The sequence below is a fragment of the Mustela nigripes genome, chromosome 18 (genome assembly GCF_022355385.1).
Source record: "Mustela nigripes isolate SB6536 chromosome 18, MUSNIG.SB6536, whole genome shotgun sequence".
Taxonomy (NCBI): Eukaryota; Metazoa; Chordata; class Mammalia; order Carnivora; family Mustelidae; genus Mustela; species Mustela nigripes.
In genome coordinates, this window is record NC_081574.1 from 35,520,676 (window position 1) to 35,541,406 (window position 20,731).

The window sequence follows — 20,731 nt, forward strand, 5'->3', positions numbered from 1 at the left end:
TATATGTTAAAAAAATTATATGTTGGTAAAAAAAAGCAACTTGGTTGTGAACTAGCACATCATGATAGTTAACTTCCTGGGAATATGCAGAATATATATTAAAACTATCACCTATTGTATATTTTAACTATACCTATCACCTATCTAGAGAATTCTGTTGTATATGTAGAAATGTTTTTCATAACCATGGTTAAAATTAAAGAGGTCTATTAAAATGTTCACGTCTTAATTGGAATTAAAAGTATATATAAAATTTTGATTGGCAATATGGTACAGAGCTGTACTGTTTAATATAGTTGCCACTAAGTCACAAGTGGCTACTTAAATTTAAATAAAGTAAAATAAAATGGAAATCTTCATTTCCTAGTTGCACTATCCATATGTTGGGTGCTCTGTAGCCACATATTCATTGGAGATGTAGACCCTTACTGTATGGGCAGAAAGCTCCTTGAAGCACACTCATCTAGATACTAACATGCTTTACTCCAAAACCCGTCATCAATACTTCCTCCTTTTGATGTTCGTGACGGTATACAAAGTGGAGGAGAATATCCAACATCACAGTGACAATGAAGAAAATTATTGCAAACCTGAAATCAAAGCCAATAAAAAAATAACATTTTATATACAACATAAAAATTAAATGCATTACTCTGATTGTTAGTCAATGTAAATTATTGAATTATTGTAATTTATGTATTATCGATGGTTTTTACTTAATGTGGAAAATAATATTTAAAAAAATAAAATGTAATATAATAAATTCCCATGAAATTTATTACAATTATACCTTTCAAATATCATAGAGAATTTCTTTTTTATTATTATTATTTTTTAATTTCTTTTCAGTGTAACAGAATTCATTGTTTATGCATCACACCCAGTGTTCCATGCAATACGTGCCCTCCATAATACCCATCACCAGGTTCACCGAACATCCCACCCCCTCCCCTTCAAAACTCTCAGATTGTTTTTCAGAGTCCATAGTCTCTCATGGTTCATCTCCCCTTCCAATTTCCCTCAACTCCCTTCTCCTCTCCATCTCCCCATGTCCTCCATGTTATTTCTTATGCTCCACAAACAAGTGAAACCATATGATAATTGACTCTCTCTGCTTGACTTATTTCACTCAGCATAATCTCTTCCAGTCCCGTCCATGTTGCTACAAAAGTTGGATATTCATCCTTTCTGATGGAGGCATAATACTCCAATAGTGTATAGACCACATCTTCCTTATCCATTCGTCTGTTGAAGGGCATCTTGGTTCTTTCCACAGTTTGGTGACCGTGGCCATTGTTGCTATGAACATTGGGGTACAGATGGCCCTTCTTTTCACTACATCTGTATCTTTGGGGTAAATACCCAGTAGTGCAGTTGCAGAGTCATAGGGAGATTGTTTCTCATGTATTTTTTAAGTAAAAGTAGATAACCTTCTTGACACAACTGAAATGTCTTATTCCAGAAAAGCATAAAATTATGAACCAAAAATTATACTAATCATCAGGAGAATGTAAATAAAAACCTCAATGAGGTATCACTTCACACCGTTCAGAATGGCTGGTACCAAAACAAGAAAAACAGGATTTAGAGAAAAGGGAACAATTGAACACTGTTGGTGGGAATGTAAATTGGTACAGCCACTGTCAAAAGCATTATGGAGGTTCCTCCAAAACATAAAAATATATACAATCCAGTAATTCTAAAACTACTTTTTACCCAATGAAAATAAAAACACTAATTAGAAAGGCATATGTTTCTTGCAGCACTATTTACACTAGCAAAGATATGGAAGCAACCTAAGTGGTTATCAGTAGATGAATGAAGATGTGGTATGTATATATATACAATGGAATGTTACTCAGTCATAAAGAGAAAGAGATCTTGACATTTTTGACAATATGGATGGACCTAGAAGGTATTGTGCTAAATGAAGTAAGTCAGACAGAGAAAGAAAAATGGCCATTATGATTTCACTCATATGAAATATAAAAAATAAAATGTATAAACAAACAAAAAAGCAGAATTAGACCCATAAATACAGTGAACAAACTGTGGTTACCAGAAAGTGAAGTAATGGTGAGAAGGACTAAACTAGTGAAAGCGAGTGGGAGTTGCAGGCATCGGTTATGGAATGAGTAAGTCATGGGGCTAATAAATATAGCATAGGGAACATAGTCAATAATATTGTAATAGCAGATGGTAGCTACACTTGTGGTGAGCATAGCATAATGTACAGAGTTGCTGAATTACTCTTTTACACCTGAAACTAATGTAACACTGTGTGCCAACTATGTTTCAATAAAAAAAATATAAAATAGTAGGAGTTAAAGTTTTTCTTGAATTGTGTTAAGTTAAAAAATAGCTGTTATAAAATCTTTTACCAAAAATGGGAGAGAAAAACAAACAGAAGTTTGTTTAATGACATACCAAATACCAAAACATATTTTGCTAGATAGGAGGGTTAGAAATTATCTCCAAATGTCATCTGGTGGATGAACTGAAAAAAGGATTGGAAGCAGAATAGGGAATCTAGAACTAGGTCATGCAAAAATTGAATAAGAAATTAAATTAAATTAAAATAAAAAAGAAAGAAATTTTTAATAGGGCACATAAGTGATTAGGGAGAAAAGCTGAATACAAGACATGCAGGTAGGTCACTTTATTCCAGATTATCATATAAAATATGAAGCATTGATATGGCAAGAGACACCAGCCACAAAGTTAAAGCCTAAATGTATGTTCAGGAAAACAAAGTTTACCAGTTTCTATTCCCTAGTAGATAATTTCACAATGTATAGACAAATAAAAATGCAATTGGCAAGTATGACCATACATATATTGTGCCTAAAAACTCTATCATTAAGGAATTATAAATTAGCAATGGATTTAGCATGTTGAAAGTGATTTTTAAAAAGCTGAGATGCTAGTCTGGTCAGAATTTAAGGAAATGCATATTTTTATATCCGGTAGGTGGGAGTAAAAACTGGTATAATATTCTTTAAACACAATATAATATTTATAAAAATTTAAATGTTGCATAAATGTAGCCAATCATGTATTTCATTAATAATTAAAGAAGTCAGGCAAATGTGCAAAGGTAACTGTACCATAATGTCCATTGTCCCACTACTTACAATAGTTAAGTAAAAGTTAACATTTTCCAAAAGTCCATCAGTGAATGATTCTTAAAATATAGCATTGAGGAGACATACAGGGAAATAAATTGAAACCACTGAAGGATGAATGAGATCTTAATAGACAAGAAACTCTACTCTCACAAAAATATTAGATTATAATATGTGTAATATAAATATATTGAGTATGCTTTCAAATATTTATCGGTACACATACACTCAACCACAAGCAAGATTTACATGTATGTTAAATGTGTATGAGTAATCCTTAAAATATTCAATTTAGAAATGAATTTATTTCATATTGTATTTTTTTACAAACTTCCAAGCTCATGAAGCCTACAACAATGTGAGTGAACACACAAATCATATGTATATGTATAAATAATGGAATCTACTTTCCTTATTTTAACTGAAAATTTTCAAAGTAATTTCTATATCAAATAATTCTAAACCTCATTATCTTGGACAATGTTGTTGACATGAATTAAAATAGCTGTACTGAAATGAAATAACCATTACATACCCCATGTCCACTGCAGTTTATATTTGCATCACAATTTGTTCTCTGTGTGTACGAACTCCTAGGAACACAACGCCCCCGATCACAATACTAAAATGTTAAAAAACAAACAACAAAAACTGTAAATGTAAAGTCAAAAGTTGAGCAATTGTACTTGGTACAAAAATTAAATGCACAATACACTGTATATTTACTTTTCATATAAAATATATCATATCTATAATATGAATCTGGATTTCACGAATCTACTCATTCTAAAAGAAGAACATGAGAGTCCAAATGACATGTTATTGCTTTACCAAATATAAAATTTTGAAATGAGATACTATTTCTTTCCCATGAGGGAGCACAGCTGTGAATTTTGATATATTGATACCAATTGATATAAGAACAAAAATGGCCAAGTTCTACTGGTGATTTGTAATGAGATTGGATCTGTCTTTGCACTTTCTATGTATTTTTATGAGACATGCTCATTATACTCAAAGGAAATATTTTTATCCTCATTTTATATTTGATGATAATAAATCTACTCTTTTAAATTCATGCACAAGTTATCAATGACCAATATTCAGTAGAAGAACTCCCTTAGTCACAGAACCACATATTTATCAATGCTAAATTAGTGTTCTTGTCATTTTTATATTTTACATTTTTCCAGCTTTAATGACAGTGTCTCTTACCTTTCATATTTGCACTAAAGCAAGTTATTTAATCTCTCCATACCTCCATTTACCCACCTTTGAATTTGGAATAACAATTATACCCAAATTTTTTAAAAGTGTAGGTTATGAAGATGAAATAATTTGTTAGACATAAAGGAACAAAAGCAGTGCCTGGCACATAGTAAATCCTTACTAAATACAAGATATCATTTTAATTATTATTTATTGATGACCTGATTTGTATGTAAACTTCATGCTAATTTTAATTTAATGTGAATATCTTTAGGGGAGTCTGTAAAATTATGTTGGCTTTTCTCAAGTTATCTGATAGACTATTCAATATATGATAAATAGTCTTAAAAATCATTATTTTCTATCACCATTAATCAGTCACCATAAAGGAAAGAATATCAACTTGTTCATTACTGTAAGTGCTCTGATGAAACTAGCAAGAATAATGAAATGTTGGGCAAATCAGCATTACCTGTCCAAAGAACCATCTTCTTTCTAGTTCTTCTTAAACATTATCACTGAAGCAATAATAAACTAGTCATACTTCACTGCATTGTCTTTAGGGGAAAAATAATCCAGGAAAATTAAAACCTATACTTCTGATATAGTTATTTTTTTAAAATCTTATTTATTTATTTGACAGATAAAGATCACAAGTAGGCAGAGAGGCAGGTAGAGAGAGAGGAGGAAGCAGGCTCCCTGCTGAGCAGAGAGCCCAATGTAGGGCTTGATCCCAAGACCCTGGGATCATGACCTGAGCTGAAAGCAGAGGCTTTAACCCACTGAGCCACCCAGGCACCCCTGATACAGTTACTTTCAAGTAAACAGATCAATTTGGCTCTTTTGTAATGACAGAAAAACTTAGAGACACTATAAAAGTACTTAGCCTTGGGCAATGATTGATATGATGTTCTGAATATAAACTACTCTACAAGACCTCCTTCTTAGAATAAGAGACACAAATAGTGTCCCAGACGCAGGACATCATGGTTCAAAGAAAAAAAAAGAAAAAAGAAGAAACAATAAGAAGCAATGTAAGTAAATACCTATTTCTAAGGAGAAATGTCTAAATTATTTAAGTATATTTCCTTATAGTCCCAGGTATGAGTAAGAAAAAGATGGTTAATTATATTTATTTATTCATTGATTAGCTTACCTAATTTTGGACAGTAAAATGCACTTTTTTCTTTTTTTTTCTTTTTCTTTATTTTTTAAATTAGATTTTATTTTATTTTTTCAGTGTTCCAAGATTCACTGTTTATGCACCACACCCATTGCTTCATGCAAGTTGGTGCAGCCACTTTGGAAAACAGTGTGAAGATTCCTTAAAGAAATTAAAAATAGAGCTACACTATGACTCTACAATGGTACTACTGGATATTTACTCCAAAGATACAGATGTGGTGAAAAAAATGCACCTTTTTCAAGTTTGAAATGAATGTGTTGAGATGTGATTATCTTCCCTACCCTACCTAAGCAAACTAGAAATCAAATGATAACCTAGTCTCCTGTTCTAAGTCTTATAAATTTAAAAAAAAAATCATAAAATCTTTCTATCACATCCAATATTAAGCAAACTTGCATTGTTAAAATAAAGCTTATCTCTATGTAGTATACTTTTTTCAGTATTTAATATATGTGTTTTGTTTAAAATTTTGTTATGATTCATAAGAGACATACTTTTCTTCATGTTAATAAATAAGACATATAGTCTCCCCTCTCTCCCTCTTTCTCTTATCAAGATAACTTTTACATAGGAGCCATAGTTAATGAGAGTAAGATAAAGACATCTTTTCTTTCCAACCACTCTGAGATCAATTGAACAATGTAGAATAACAATGAAAATAAAGTATATCTGATGAATTTTTAAAATAACTACAGAATAATACCAGTTCAAATTCACAGACATGGCACTCACAATTGCTCCCCTTTCCCAATTAAACTGAGTAAAGGAGAATCAGAACAAGGCAATTAGAAGACGAGAGATTTAAGAACTTTCTGGGTTTCAAAATAAAACGAAGCCACCGATGGGTAAAATGAAGTGAGGAAGCAACCACATCATATACAATGGTCAAGGAGGGAGCCTGGTTGACCAGCTTGGGATGCTTGGAGGATCTGCAGCCTCAGAGTAATAAGGAAAAGCAAAGGATAGAGCCAAAAGTGCAGTTTGGCCAGGGGGGCAAAATGCGCAATTACCCATGGAAGTGTCCACAAAATCACAGAAGCAGTTAGCTCTCATATTCACTACTCACCTCTCTGTTCTCTCAATTACAAAATTCAGCCAGCACAACACTTTTATCCCAAGGGAGAACATTTAGAAAGGTATTTTGTTTCCTAAAGCAATTGAATTAATGGTGATTATAGAATTTGGGTTTTTCAAGAGGTCTGTACTCTAGAAGAGTTGTTAGTCCATTAAACTACTGGAAGTACCTTGCCCTACAGGCCAGTTCCCTAATGCATACTATCATGTGACAAGTCCCTATTACATGTAGAAGCCTGTCAGTTAGTTGGGGGATTTTTGTTTGTTTTTAATTTTAAGTAGTTAACATACAATGCGATATTGGTTTCTGGAGTAGAGCACTGGGTGTTATAGGTAACTGATGAATCACTAAATTCTACTCCAGTGTTTTATTTGTTTATTTATTTATAAATTAAAAATGGTATGGGAGTATAAAGTCAGCCCAGCTGAAAGCCTCTACAGAACCAAGTAGGAAAAGTTGGCTTGCCTTCTTCCGGCTTGCCCTTCCTTCTTTCTTTCCTTCCTTCCAATTTCCTTTCCCATTCCCTCCCTTCAGTTTCCTTCCTCCCTCACTTCTTTCTTTGATTTCCCCTCCATGGGGACGTTGGCCAGGTGGACAGAGGCTAATGATCAGACTTTCCCAGGCAGAGAATCACTGATGAAGAGATGAGTGATCTCTAGAGTTTTTAGTGGTCATATGCAGTAGTGGGACTGACCAGCATGGAAATCGTTTGTGGCATATGTATGTTTTAATTGTCACTATTAAAATTGTATTTTTCTTGTACATGTTATTTCACGCTCACTACTTTTATGATAAGATTATTTTTCTTTGTCTTTAATTTTCAGAAATTTCATTATGCTGTATTCTGCTGTGGATTTCACTGGGTTCATCCTATATGATGTTCTTTGCTTTTTGCATCGGGGTATTTGTGCCTTTTGCCAAATGTGGAAACATTCCAAGTATTATTCCCTGAAATACTTTTCCATCCTTCAATTCTTTCTCCTATTCTTCTAGGATCTTAGAATGACTTCTATAATAACACAAAGCAATAATAAATGTTTGTGACAATGTAGAGAAAATGGAACCCTTGTGCACTATTCGTAGAAATGTAAATCAGAAAATAGTGTAGAAATAGTAGATAGATAGAAATAGAAGAGTATGGAGGTTCTTACAAAAAATTAAAGATAGAAACATCATATGATAGAGCAATTTCACTTCTGGGTATTTATACAAAATGAATAAAAACTTGTAACTCAAAAATAAATATGCACTTTCATATTCACTGCAGCATTATTTACAGTAGACAAGATACATAAGCAACCTATATGTCCACTGAGGAATGAATGAATAAAGCAAATGGAGCAAATATACACAATGGAATATTACTCATCCATAAAATAGAATTAAATCTTGCCATTTGTGACAACATGAATGAACCTTGAGAATGGTAGTTGACTGAAATAAGTCAGACAGAGGAATACAAATACTGTGTTATCTTAGTTGGATGTATAATTTAAACAACAAAATCCAAGTTCCTAGATGCAGAGAACAGATTGGTAGTTGCCAATGGTGGGGCTTTAGGGGAGTAGATAAAATGGGCGAATGGGGTAAAAAACTACAAACTTGCAGTTATAAAATAAATAACTAATGGGAATTATTGTACAGTAACTACAGTTAATAACACCATTGCCTATTTGAAACTTGCTAAAAGAGTAAAACTTCAACATTTTTAAAATAATAAAAAAATTCTGTAACTATGTATAGTAATGGATGTTAACTAGATTTCTTACAGTTGTTATTTCACAATATATACAAATATTGAATTACTATGTTGTACACCTGAAACTAAGGTAATGTTATATTTCAATTATATGTCAATCAAAATTGGCAACAAATAATAATTTTAAAAAATCAATAAAAACATGTAACAATATATTTGGCTCCATAGACATTTCTAAATCACATCCCAGAAATTATGTGTTAATTTATATTTGTTTTAGGATGATAATAAGCTATGCTTCTCATCATCAATTATTATGTTCAACTCCTATTTGATTAGACAAAAACAGTAACTGAATATTCATGTAGTCTGTATTTATTTCACCAACCTAGAAGCATACTATATCTCATTGTTTAAAAGTTTTTATATTGTTCAATCTCTAACCATACTACTTCCCTTCTTGAAGGCTGAAAGTAATAACACTTTAATTGGTCTTACTAGTGATCAGCTCCATCATAAAGTTACCTAAAGTCTTCATCCTGTTACTTCATTAGCATAAATTCAGTTTGATTAGAAGAGGCTCTTTATGAATAACAACAACAATAACAAAATTCCTATTACTCGGGAAATTCCAAGGCATTTAGGGGCTCTGTGCCAAAAATCAAGGACAAAGATCAAATTGTTTTTGCACCATTTGAGTGCTTTTGTTTTTCTAATAATGAATAATTAAATTAGCTGATTAAATTTATAAATTTAATCTTTCACATTTGTAGTAAACATTTTTTCAATTTGTCTGAAATAAATCCTTAAAGGGATGACATATTACTTTTATAAGGTAGTCAGCACTATGTGTTCCTTTGTGATTATTCCAGTATTTTTATGCAGAGATACATTTTCCCATTTTGAGATAAATTTACTACTCCTTTCCGTTTTCTTCTATTTTACATTTCTTAAAATATGTTATCTTGATATAAATTATCTAAAAATAAACATGAGATACTTTAGTAGTGTTTTAAATTAGCCAACTAATTTTTCAATGGTAGTAAGCTTAAAGATCCTTTATTTTGTTTCTTAAACTATTTACAGAAAAGAAAAATAAATAAAGCTTAAACTCCATTTTATTATTGTGTCTCATGTCGTGGCCAAATTTTTAACAACTATATAGTATGCTCTTGGAAGAACAATTAGAGGAGTTGACTAATGAGCAAATAGCTGTTTTATTTTCAAAAATCAAATTAATTCTTCTTTGTCAATTATTGCAGGATTAAATATTTGGCTGTTTTTGTTTTCATTGCCATTCTTATTATTCAGGTAGTTTTCACTTAGTTTTGCTGTATTACTTGATTCTTTTTTGTTTTTTCTATAAATTTTTGCAGACCAGATCCTGGCCTAATGAAGAGGTTAATATTCTTAAGTCTGAGAAAACAAGTTTAAATATCTATAGAAAAATTCATAATAAACAAATGATAGTGAAGCAAGTGTTTTTTGACCAACAGAAATTTTGAAATTTAAATCTTAAGATAATGATGCAGTAACCAAAATTTATAATCTTTATTAACAGATGTTAAGGTCTTCTCTGTTTCTCTCTCATTTGTGTGCATGTGCACACACACAGACACCCGCACACCACATACTTAACCATGTCAAATTTTTATTTACCTTATTTGGACCACACATAGTGCCATCTGAAGTATAGGTAAAATCTTCTGTTACATATTTTGTTGGTACTCTTAAATATGCAGAGACACACAGATGGCCTTCCATGTAAGTATACTGAACATCAAATTTTTTAAATGGTATTATTTCTAAACGTGTCCAGTGACAAACTATCTTTCCACAAAGGATATCCCTGGCAATAAGGCAGAAAAAATTATCTAAAGGCAGAAAAAATTATCTAAATCTCACTTAAGGACAAAAATATAAGGGAAATAATAGTTCAAAATATGAAGATTATTGAATATGTTATAGATCATAGCACCAAAGCTATTCAAAACAAAACAATCTAAGGAAGTGCAACATTAATATTTATCTGTATATAATGTATTCATTTCTCTTTTGTACTAAATGACTCTTTTCAGTATAAACACACAAACACAACTGGAAAAGGTATAATTTTCTAAATACATACCTAAAATTACAGAAGGTTCTTTTACAGTTTCCAAAGTCATCTTCCTGCATATTTACTTCTTGTGTACACAGAAGAGTAGAACCCTTTGCAACTGAAGATATAAAGTTCCAATTACTCATCTTTAAAAAGATTAAAAACTTAAAGTATGGTAAATTAACATAGAGACATCTAGGTGACAGCAATGCCCAATCAGTGTCAGCTACAGTAACTTTTTGATATTATCTACTGGCTATACAAGAAGAAACACTAAAAACTATCTACTTGAGAATAAGAAAATTGCCATCGTAGTGCAGAAATTATTGAGAAATCAATCACTTACTCTCTTGCCTGCAATTCTAATATTCTACTTTTTTCCACCACTTACCTGAAATTTAACTAATATCTTGTTTTTTGTCTTATCATTATTAGATCTATCTCTTGATGTAATTCAAAGTTGTTTTGATTCGCAACTTATTTTCAAGTTTGGATTTGCACAAACAATACCTTTTATCATGGCTACAGGGTAGATTACTAACTTTAGGAAAATGTAGTTTTAAAATGAACCGCTCAGGAGCCCACACAGGAAAGATAAACCTGCATATTTGGTTTTGAAAGCAGGAGGAGACAAATTTTATGAATTCTTACAACCAATGGTATTTAAAGCTTGAAATTTTAAAAATCAGCAGGTAGGCTATGGTTGAGCCCAGAAGTCATTAGGAAGCTGAGTTCTCATTCTTAGGTAGCAAAACAAACAGCCAGCAGAGATATAACATGGAAACAGCAGTCTAAAAAATACCAGGGGCAGACAGGCAGGAAAGGGATTTACTCATCTCAGACCATCATTCAGAGAAGCCAGAATCATAGAGAAATGACTCCAAAAACAAGCTGTCAGGTGCCATTTTTCTCCCCACTGCTCAGTATAAACACAGAGTCACCTGCAGGAAAGAGCATGGCACAAACAGTTGCTACCTAATTTGTTTATACCAAGCCCCACTCCCCATGCTTTAGTGGATCAGCCCTACCCAGTCATGCTTGCCCTAATCCCAATGCATGGGCCTCCCACCCCAGAAAATCAGTGCAAAACCCACCAATACCCAGTCAATAGACTCTCATGTTTTATGAGACCTCAGTTCCTGCATGATGATGGCAGCAGGTCTCATTTCACAAGAAGACCAACACACACCTTGTTAAAATGTGCTGCACCCAGCCATGGACCAAACACTGTGCACAGCAAGCAAAGAAGAGTCTCTGCAGACAACCTTACTGAAGGAAAAAGAGAGCTCAGGCAACACACTCACTCACTGAAAGTATCAGGTCCTGGGGAACAGGGGACACTGTACTGCAGGGTACTAAAGGAGCACTTCTTCATAATGCCATTATTTTCAATAGCAAGAGAAATAGCTGAATTTCCTAACACAGAGAAAAAAACACATTTAGACAAAATGAGGAGACAGAGGAACGTGCCCCAAATGAAGGAATGAGACCAAACTACAGTAAGAGACCTAACCAAAACTGATACAGGTAATATGCCTGATAGAGAATTTAAAGTAGTAATCATAAAGATACTCCCTGGACTGGAAAAAAGAGTGGAGGACATCAGTGGGACTCTTAAAGATAAAAAAGAACCAGAACTGAAGAACACAATAAATGAAATTAAAAATACACCCAATAGAATAAATAGTAGACCACATGAAGCAGAGGAAAAGAACTAGTAACCTGGAAGTCAGAGGCCTGGAAAGTAATCAAGCTGAGCAAATAAGAATAACAATAATTATGCAAATTTTGAATAGTTTTAGAGAACTTAGTGGCTGCATTAAGCTTAAAATATTTGCATTAAGGGATCTCCTAGAAGAAGAGAAAGAAAAGGGAGCAGAAAATTTTTTTGAAGAAATAATAACTGAAAATAATTGATAGTAATACAATAGCAATAGGGGAATTTAACAACCCACTTATGTCAATGGACAGATCATCCAAACAGAAACACAACAAGGAGATAGTGGTTTTGAATGGCACAGTGTACCAGATGGACTTAATAGATATATTCAGAACATTCTATTCTAAAAGAGCAAAATACACATTCTTTTCAAAGGCACATGGGACATTCTCCAGAATCAGCCCACAAAACAAGCCTCAACAAACTCAAGAAGATCAAAGTCATACCATGCATCTCTTTTGACCACAGTGCTATAAAACTGGAAATCAACCACAAGAAAAAAATCTGGAGAGAGCATAAATGCATGGAAGCTAACTAATGTGCTACTAAACAATAAACGGGTTAATCAAGAAATCAAAGATGACATCAGAAAGAACATGGAAACAAATAAAAGCAAAAATACTGTAGTCCAAAACCTCTGGGATGCAGAAAAAAAAGCAGTTCTAAAAGGGAAGTTTAGAGCAATGCAGGCCTACCTCAAGAAGCAAGAAAAATATCATATAAACAGCCTAACCTGGTACCTGAAGGAACTACAAAAAGAACAACAAACAAAACCAGCATAAGGAAGGAAATAACAAATATTAGAGCAGAAATAAGTTATATAGACACTAAAGGAACAATAAAACAGTTCAATAAGGGGCGCCTGGGTGGCTCAGTGGGTTAAGCCTGTGCCTTCAGCTCAGGTCATGATCTCAGAGTCCTGGGATCTGTTCAGCAGTGAGCCTGCTTCCCCCTCTCTCTGCCTGCCTCTCTGCCTACTTGTGATCTCTCTCTCGCTCTGTCAAATAAATAAATAAAATCTTTAAAAAAAAAAAAGATCAATAAAACCAAGAGGTGGTTCTCTGAAAATATCAACAAAATTAATACACCTCTAGCCAGAGCATAAAAAGAGAGAGAGAGAGAGAGAGAAAAAGAAGAGAGAGAGGACCTCCCCCCGCAAAAAAAAAAAAAAACAATTAGAAACAAACAAACAAAAAAATAAAACAAAAACAATTAGAAACAAACAATACCACAGAAACATAAAGAATTATGAGATTATGAAAAATTGTATGCCAACAAATTGGACAACCTAGAATGCATGGATAAATTCCTAGAAATATATAAACTACCAAAACCAAATTTGAAAATATCTATTACTAGCAAAATGAAATTGAATCACTAATCAAAAAAATTCCCAACAAACAAGAGTCCAGGACCAAATGGCTTTACAGGCAAAAGATACAAAACATGTAAAGAGGAGTTAATATCTATTCTTCTCAAACTATTCAAAAAATAGAAAAATACTACTTCATTCTATGAGACCATAATTGCCCTGATATCAAAACCATATGAGGGCACCAAAAAAAAAAAAAAAGAAAGAAAAGAAAGAAAGAAAAAAAGAAAAATAAAAAAATAAATAAAAAGAAAATTATGGGACAATATATCTGATGAACATGGGGCAAAAATCCTCAACAAAATACTAACAATCCAAATCATTCACCATGAACACATGGAATTTATTCCTGGGATGCAAGGGTAGTTCAATATTCACAAATCAGTATCACATCAATAAGAAAAAAGGCAAGAACCATATGAGCATTTTAATAGATGCAGAAAAAGCACTGGACAAAGTATAATATCCATTCATAATAAAAACCCTCACAAAAGTAGATCTATAATAGAAAGAAGTCCTATCCCCAGCAATCAGACAACAAAAAGAAATACATATTATCCAAATAAGTAAGGAAATAGTCCAAGGTGCTGTGGAGGACTTGGAAAACTTAGTTTCATCTGGTCCCAGGAAGTCAGCTAGAAAGCTATCAAATTAGTCTGAACTCAAATGGAGACCTAAGAAAGGACAACAACAACTCTACAATAGAAAAGCCACCACTTTCTGCAAGGTAGGAGGTCTGAAGTGAATCCAAGGCAATACATGGGAAGATAAATCATGGGGGAAGAGAGCCTCCATAAGTCAGCTATCAGAAAGTGATGTGGCAATGGAGCAAAAAATAAGAACTTTTAAAAGTCTTCTCCAGATGTCCCTGCCTGAAAGGCACTAAGATGGCAAAGCAGGGTAGAATCCTAGGTGAGACAGCATGGTCTCAGAATCCCCAGAGTTAAGAAAGAACAAGGATGCTTGAGCATGGCAGAGTTCCCCAGGCATGTGAGCTGGAAAGCCAGGTGCAATCAGCAAGTCCAGTAGTGAACACTAGGCTCAGGGTTGCCATAATGCCCAAACCACAACATGATCAGCTGGGTCCCAGCAAGGAGAAAAACCAAGCCAAGTCATCTCCCCAACCAGGAACACCACATGTATCTGTTGCAGGAGTCTGTAGCGTTTGGAGACTTGAAGTAGGATCACATGCCTGAGACAGAAATGCTTGATCACAGACTGGGTGAGCATGAAGGGTGGACAGAGACCAAGGAGACAGGAGTGATTGATCGCTTATCCATGAGGGGGCACTGAGTAGTTGGGGATGCAAGCTTTTAGCTCTGAGACTGGAGATTGGGAGGTCACCAGTTTCATTCTCATCCTCTAGAGAGGCACTCAAAGCCTTCAGGGAACAAAAGCTCTAGAGCAACCCAGAGTCACTTAATTAGCCTAAACCCCTGGCAAGGGTGGTGCAGTTCTACCAGGTGCAAAGACATGTGAGAATAAGTGGAACAGGCCCCTTCCACCCGAAGATCAGCAAGAACATCTTGTTAAGACCAAGTTTGCTGAGCAGCTCTTCCTGCCCACGGGTCCTGTCCCCGTGCTTTAATAAACCATCATTTTGCACCAAAAAAAAAAAAAAAAAAAAGAAAAGAAAAGAAAAAAAAAAGACTAAGTTTGCTGATCACAAATAACTGCAAAACTCCAGTGCTAAGGGAAAATTGTATATAGAATTCATGGTTTTTCTCCCATGATTCTTGAATCTTCCAATTTTAATTTTTCTCTCTTCCCTTCTCAACCAATTTCTTATTTTATCAACTCATTTAAAAGTCTTTAATTTTTGCCTTCACAATTAACACAATTACATTCTATCCTTTCACTGTATTTAATTTTATTTTTGTGTATAAAAAAGTTTTTCTTTCTTTGCCATTTTGGGATATAGTTTCTTCTAACAAACATACTAAAATATCCCCAGGACACAGTGTACTGTTTTGTTCTGTTCACCTGTTTCTATTCTTTCTTTTTGTTTTTTTGTCTTTTAATTTCATTTTTATAATTATACTCTATCCTTATATTGTATAATTTATTTTTTTACTGTTATGTTTTTATTTAGTTTTGGGATCTACTTTTCTATTAAAAAGTCCAAAATACACACAGGATCCAGGAATTTGTTCTGTTCTGCTCCCCTGTCTGATTATATTCTCTTTTCCTTTTAATTTTATTTTTCAGTTTCAGGTCTCTTCTTATTTGCTTAGTGTACATTTCTCTGGGTCATTGTTGCCATTTTAGTATTTTGTTCTCACATGCATCTATTCTTGCATCATCTCTCTCTGGGCAGAATGACAAGAAGGAAAAATTCACATCAAAAAGAGAACAAGAGGGAGTAGAGACTGACATGGACCTAATCAGTGTGGATATAAGTAATATTTCAGAACAAGAGTTCAGAATAACAATTATAATAAAGATGCTAGCTGGGCTTGAAAAAAACAGAGAAGACACCAGAGAATCCCTTTCTGGAGAAATAAAAGAAATGAAATCTGATCGAGTTGAAACTAAAAAGGCTAAATGAGATGCAATTTAAAAAAATGGAGGCTCTAACTGCTGGGATAAATGAGCCAGAAGAGAGAATTAGTGACATAGAAGACAAAATGATTAAGACTAAAGAAGCTGAGAAAAAGAGAAATAAGACAACTACTGGATCGTGAGGTGAGGATTTGAGAGATAAGTCATACCATAAAGTGAAACAATATTAGAATAATTGGGATCCCAGAAGAAGAGGAAAGAGAAGCTGTATATAGGAGCAAATTATAGTGGAGAATTTCACTAATCTGAGGAAAGAAACAGGCATTCAATTCCAGGGGACACAGAGACACTCCCTCAAAATCAATAAAAATAGGTCAGTATCTCCATATATAAAAGTGAAACTTGCTAATTTCGGAGACAAAGAGAAAATCCTGAAAGCAGCTCAGGAAAAGAGGTTTGTAGCCTATAAGGGTAGAAACATTAGACTGGCAGAAGACCTGTCCACAGAGACCTTGCAGGCCAGAAAGGACTGGCATGATATATTCAGGGTGCTAAATGAGAAAAAATATGCAGCCAAGAATACTTTATCCAATATGACTGTCATTTAGGGAAGAAGGAGAAATAAAAAAGATTCCAGGACAAACAGAAAAATGAAATTTGTGATCACTAAAACAGCCCTACAAGAAATATTAAAGGGAATCCATTAAGGAGAGATAAATCCCAAAAGTTAAAAAGACCAGAAAGGAAGAAAGACAATATACAGAAAGTCAATATACAGAAAGTCATTTACATATTATACCCTAATATACAGATAATGCCCTAATTTCCTATCTTTCAATAGTTACCCTGAATCTAAATGGGCTAAATGCTCCAATCAAAAGACACAGAGTATCAGACTGGATAAAAAAGCAAGATCCATTAATATGTCATTTGCAAGAGACTCATTTTAGACCCAAAGACACCTCCAGACATGATACTCTATCTAGAGAACCCAAAAGACACTAGGAAAAAAATTTTAGAAGTGATACAGGAAGTCAGGAACAATGCTAAGCAAAATAAGTCAATCTTAGAAAGACAAATATCACATGATTTCACTCACATGTGGAATTGAAGGCACAAAACAAACAGAGGGGAAAAAAGAGAGATGCAAACCAAGAAACACACTCTTAACTCTAGAGAACAAACCAATGGTTACCAGATAATGGTCACCAGATAGGTGAGGGATGGATGAAATAGGTGAAGGGGATTAAACAGTACACATATCATGATGAGCACTGAGTAATGTATAGAATTGTTATATTACTGAAGTTTACACCTGAAGCTAATATAATTCTGTATACTAACTTTACTGGGAAAAAAATATAAGACAAAATAATGAAAATGAACCCCAGAAAAAAAAGTACAACGATTACATTTTCCAAATAAGTCTGCACACTGTCTATCTGTATCTTGGCATATTCCGTTATAGCAATAGGCAGTCTTATTATTGCATGGCTCTAAATCAGCAGATTTTGTATCAGGTACACAAGATTCACTTTTTCCATCACAAAATTCTGGAAAATCACAGGGATCTTTGCTTTCCCGACATACAGTTCCTCTTATAGATATCTGTGGGACAAAGAAAAACAATTAGTTTTGTAAGGTAGTAAATCAAAACTATAAAACAACTTACACAAGAGCAAAGTATTTCTGTCATTTCCATTAATATTATATTTGGCTTATTTGTAATTTTGTTATAAGTTGTTAGGTCATGAAGAACTACATTCAGGTATTGCCTCGGGTCTGACCAAGAAGAATTCATATGCCCAAATAATCTGGAATTGGTATTGGATAACTGGATGGATCTTGAGTGGAGATTGAAACAATACAGTGAAGGCAAAGATAAGAAAGAAATTGAAAAAAATCTAAGAACATCTTCTGAATTCTGAAGTCAACCGTGTATGAATCAAGTATTTAAAGTTATATATTTGAAGGATATGAAAAAAGAAGTAAAAAAAAAAAGTGAATGCACAATAGCAGAAAAAAAAATCATGAAAGAAAATACTATAGTAATTTGAAAGCTTACCAGGCAAGTTTCTCTATCACAGCACGGTCCAGTGCCACAATCTGCAAATTCAGTCAGAGTACAATCTGCAGGATTACAGCATTTTTTAAATCCTCTGCAATGCTAAAAGTACATATAATTAAGTTCAATAGTAGGAATTTTCAATCAAATAAATTATTTTATTTATTGTCAAAATGTACTTTAGTATGTCTCTTAGTTAATTACAATCACTATATGAATTTTACTTCTGTTTATTTTTAACAACATTTCATTTAAAATATAGTTCCAGTATGGGAAAAAAGATAGTAATGAAATTATTTATGATTCTATGCTTAATAAACTGAACCATTAAAAATTTAATGTAATTTGTCAACCTTTTTTGTGTTCATAAATAGACGCACTATAAGTTTAAAAGTATTTTTTCCATTTACTATAAGTACTTTTTCATCTCATCAATTCTCCTCAAGATAACATATTGAGATTATATAAAAATTTATGAATGTGATAAAATAGAGGTTTCTAAATTATAACTTTTTTATTCAAAGGATGTTTCAATGAAAATTTTATTTTTATTATTTTTATTTCCAAGATTTTATATTAAAGATTGATTTTAGCAGTAAATAGATCATAGAGTATAAAACTATTAAAGACTACAAAATACGCTTATTTCCTTCTTTCTATATATTTATTAAGTGCAAGAGTGATGTTTCACAGGACTGATAGTAATATTTAAAAATTAGTAAAGCAATAGGTGTTATAGGTAAAAATAACTAAGTGCTTACATCTGTTTCAATTTTATAATTTTCATTACTAATGTGCTATAAATTTTTTAAATTTCTGGTTTATTTTATATTTCTGTGCATATATTTCTGTCAAATCATTCTGTTTATTTCCTTTATTTGTAAGCACTTTTGTAGTAATTATATTAACCCTTGGCCACCAGTATATGTTTGCTATATTTTATAATTTGTCATTGACAACTGACTTTTGTTTTGGTGCATTTTGGGTTTTTTTGTTTGTTTGTTTGGGTAAATTTTTGATATTGTGAGAGTGTGAAATAGTAGACCTATCTCAGAACTCTGAGAGCTATCATCTTTTTGGGGTTTGTTCTTGAGTTTACGAATAGAAGTTTCTTCCACCCTAACCCCAGGAAATATGTGAGTCTTCGTATGTGTGTAAAATGTGTTATACATACTATGTATGTATTTATTTATTTTTTTGTTGAATGGTTTGAGTAGTGTGTGAAAGAAACTATAATGATGTATCTCTTTCCCCAAACAGAAGTTTATCAGTTGCTTTTATAGAATAAAATTTATTTCTGAACTTTTGTAATACCTGGATTGTTATAATAAATATCCTATATAAAATTAGATACAATGTCAATGTCTTCAATTGCATTAACTGCATATACTAAAGTATATTTTAAAATGTTATTATTGGGTGCCTGGATGGCTCGGTCAGTTAACCTCTGCTTTTGGCTCAGGTCCTCGGATCCCAGGGTCCTGGGATAGAGTCCCTGCATTGGGATATCCTGCTTAGTGGGGACCCTGCTTTTCCTTCTGCTTCTGCCTATCACTCTCCCTGTTCGAGCTCTCTATCTCTCTATGTCAAATACAAAAATAAATAAAATTTTAAAAAGTTATTATTGTATAAGTTTTAATATTTATGAGTCAGATATTTTTGTTTCATTATGAGAAAGAATGTATTATGCTCTATAACATAAAGATTTTAATAAAACTTATCAAAAGTATTTAGTAAAGACAGAAGATTGAACACACACTAAATATTAATATTGGGGGGGTGGACAAAAATCAATGACATGAAAGGGAAAGCCTCCTAAGGCTAGAATCAAAGAGAGAGCCTATAGTGAGGAGCATTTTTTGACAATACTCAGTGTATAATGGAAAGCTACAATAAACATTGAGCTTAGAAATTAATGTTCAGTGAATCGTGGTTTAAAAATGGAATCCCACAATGGGACCAAATGTGAGAACTTTTTAAAATAGGTTAACTGTTGGGGAGTCTGGGTGTCTCAATTAGTTAAACTGCCACCTTCAGCTCAGGTAATAATCCCAGAGCCCTGGGACTGAGCTCCACATCAGGCACCCTGCTCTGCAGGAAGCCTGCTTTTCCTTCTCCCATGCTTGTGCTCTCTAGCTCTCTATTTTTCAAATAAATAAATAAAAATCTTTAAAAAAATAGGTAACTGTGGTATGCCATTGAGAAATTAGAGAAATCAAAAGGATATAATTTTTAGTTCTAGATGTCCAAACTTTTATAAAATATCTCTTCAATATTTAATATCATAATTTTTGTCTCTCTTTTAATTTTGATATATGTTGAAAAGTACTGAAATGTTTTCCTACTTCTGGAATAAACTCCAAAAGTATATTCTTTTTTCATATATTCACTGGGATTATTTGATCATTTTAATTTAGCCATTTTGTGGGTATTTTCCAAAATATGAATCATTCAAAGAAATCTTAAACTGGCGATCAGAGGAATCAACTTTCATGATTTAATTCTGTTTCTATATACCTGAAAAGGACACTGGAAATAGATTTTTTAAAAAGATACACAATTTATAATAACATTCAGAAATATGAAATATTTAGGTTTTAATTTAATTAGAGACATCTAAATAAATAGAACAATATACTATGTTCATAGTTTGAAAATCACATTAAGAATACATTAA

General features: G+C 32.9%; 1 protein-coding gene across 1 annotated transcript in view; it reads right to left on the reverse strand.

The window, feature by feature from the left end:
• Positions 1 to 470: 470 nt before the first annotated feature.
• Positions 471 to 20,731, reverse strand: part of LOC132006452 (A disintegrin and metallopeptidase domain 3-like) — an 85,850-nt gene continuing 65,589 nt past the window's right edge. Inside the window, exons 12-17 of the mRNA XM_059384220.1 lie at positions 18,055 to 18,156; positions 17,402 to 17,597; positions 10,423 to 10,513; positions 9,954 to 10,143; positions 3,661 to 3,747; positions 471 to 590 (exon numbers count right to left, since the gene is read on the reverse strand). Coding sequence (XP_059240203.1) covers positions 471 to 590; positions 3,661 to 3,747; positions 9,954 to 10,143; positions 10,423 to 10,513; positions 17,402 to 17,597; positions 18,055 to 18,156 — 786 coding nt within the window. The remainder of the gene's footprint in view (positions 591 to 3,660; positions 3,748 to 9,953; positions 10,144 to 10,422; positions 10,514 to 17,401; positions 17,598 to 18,054; positions 18,157 to 20,731) is intronic.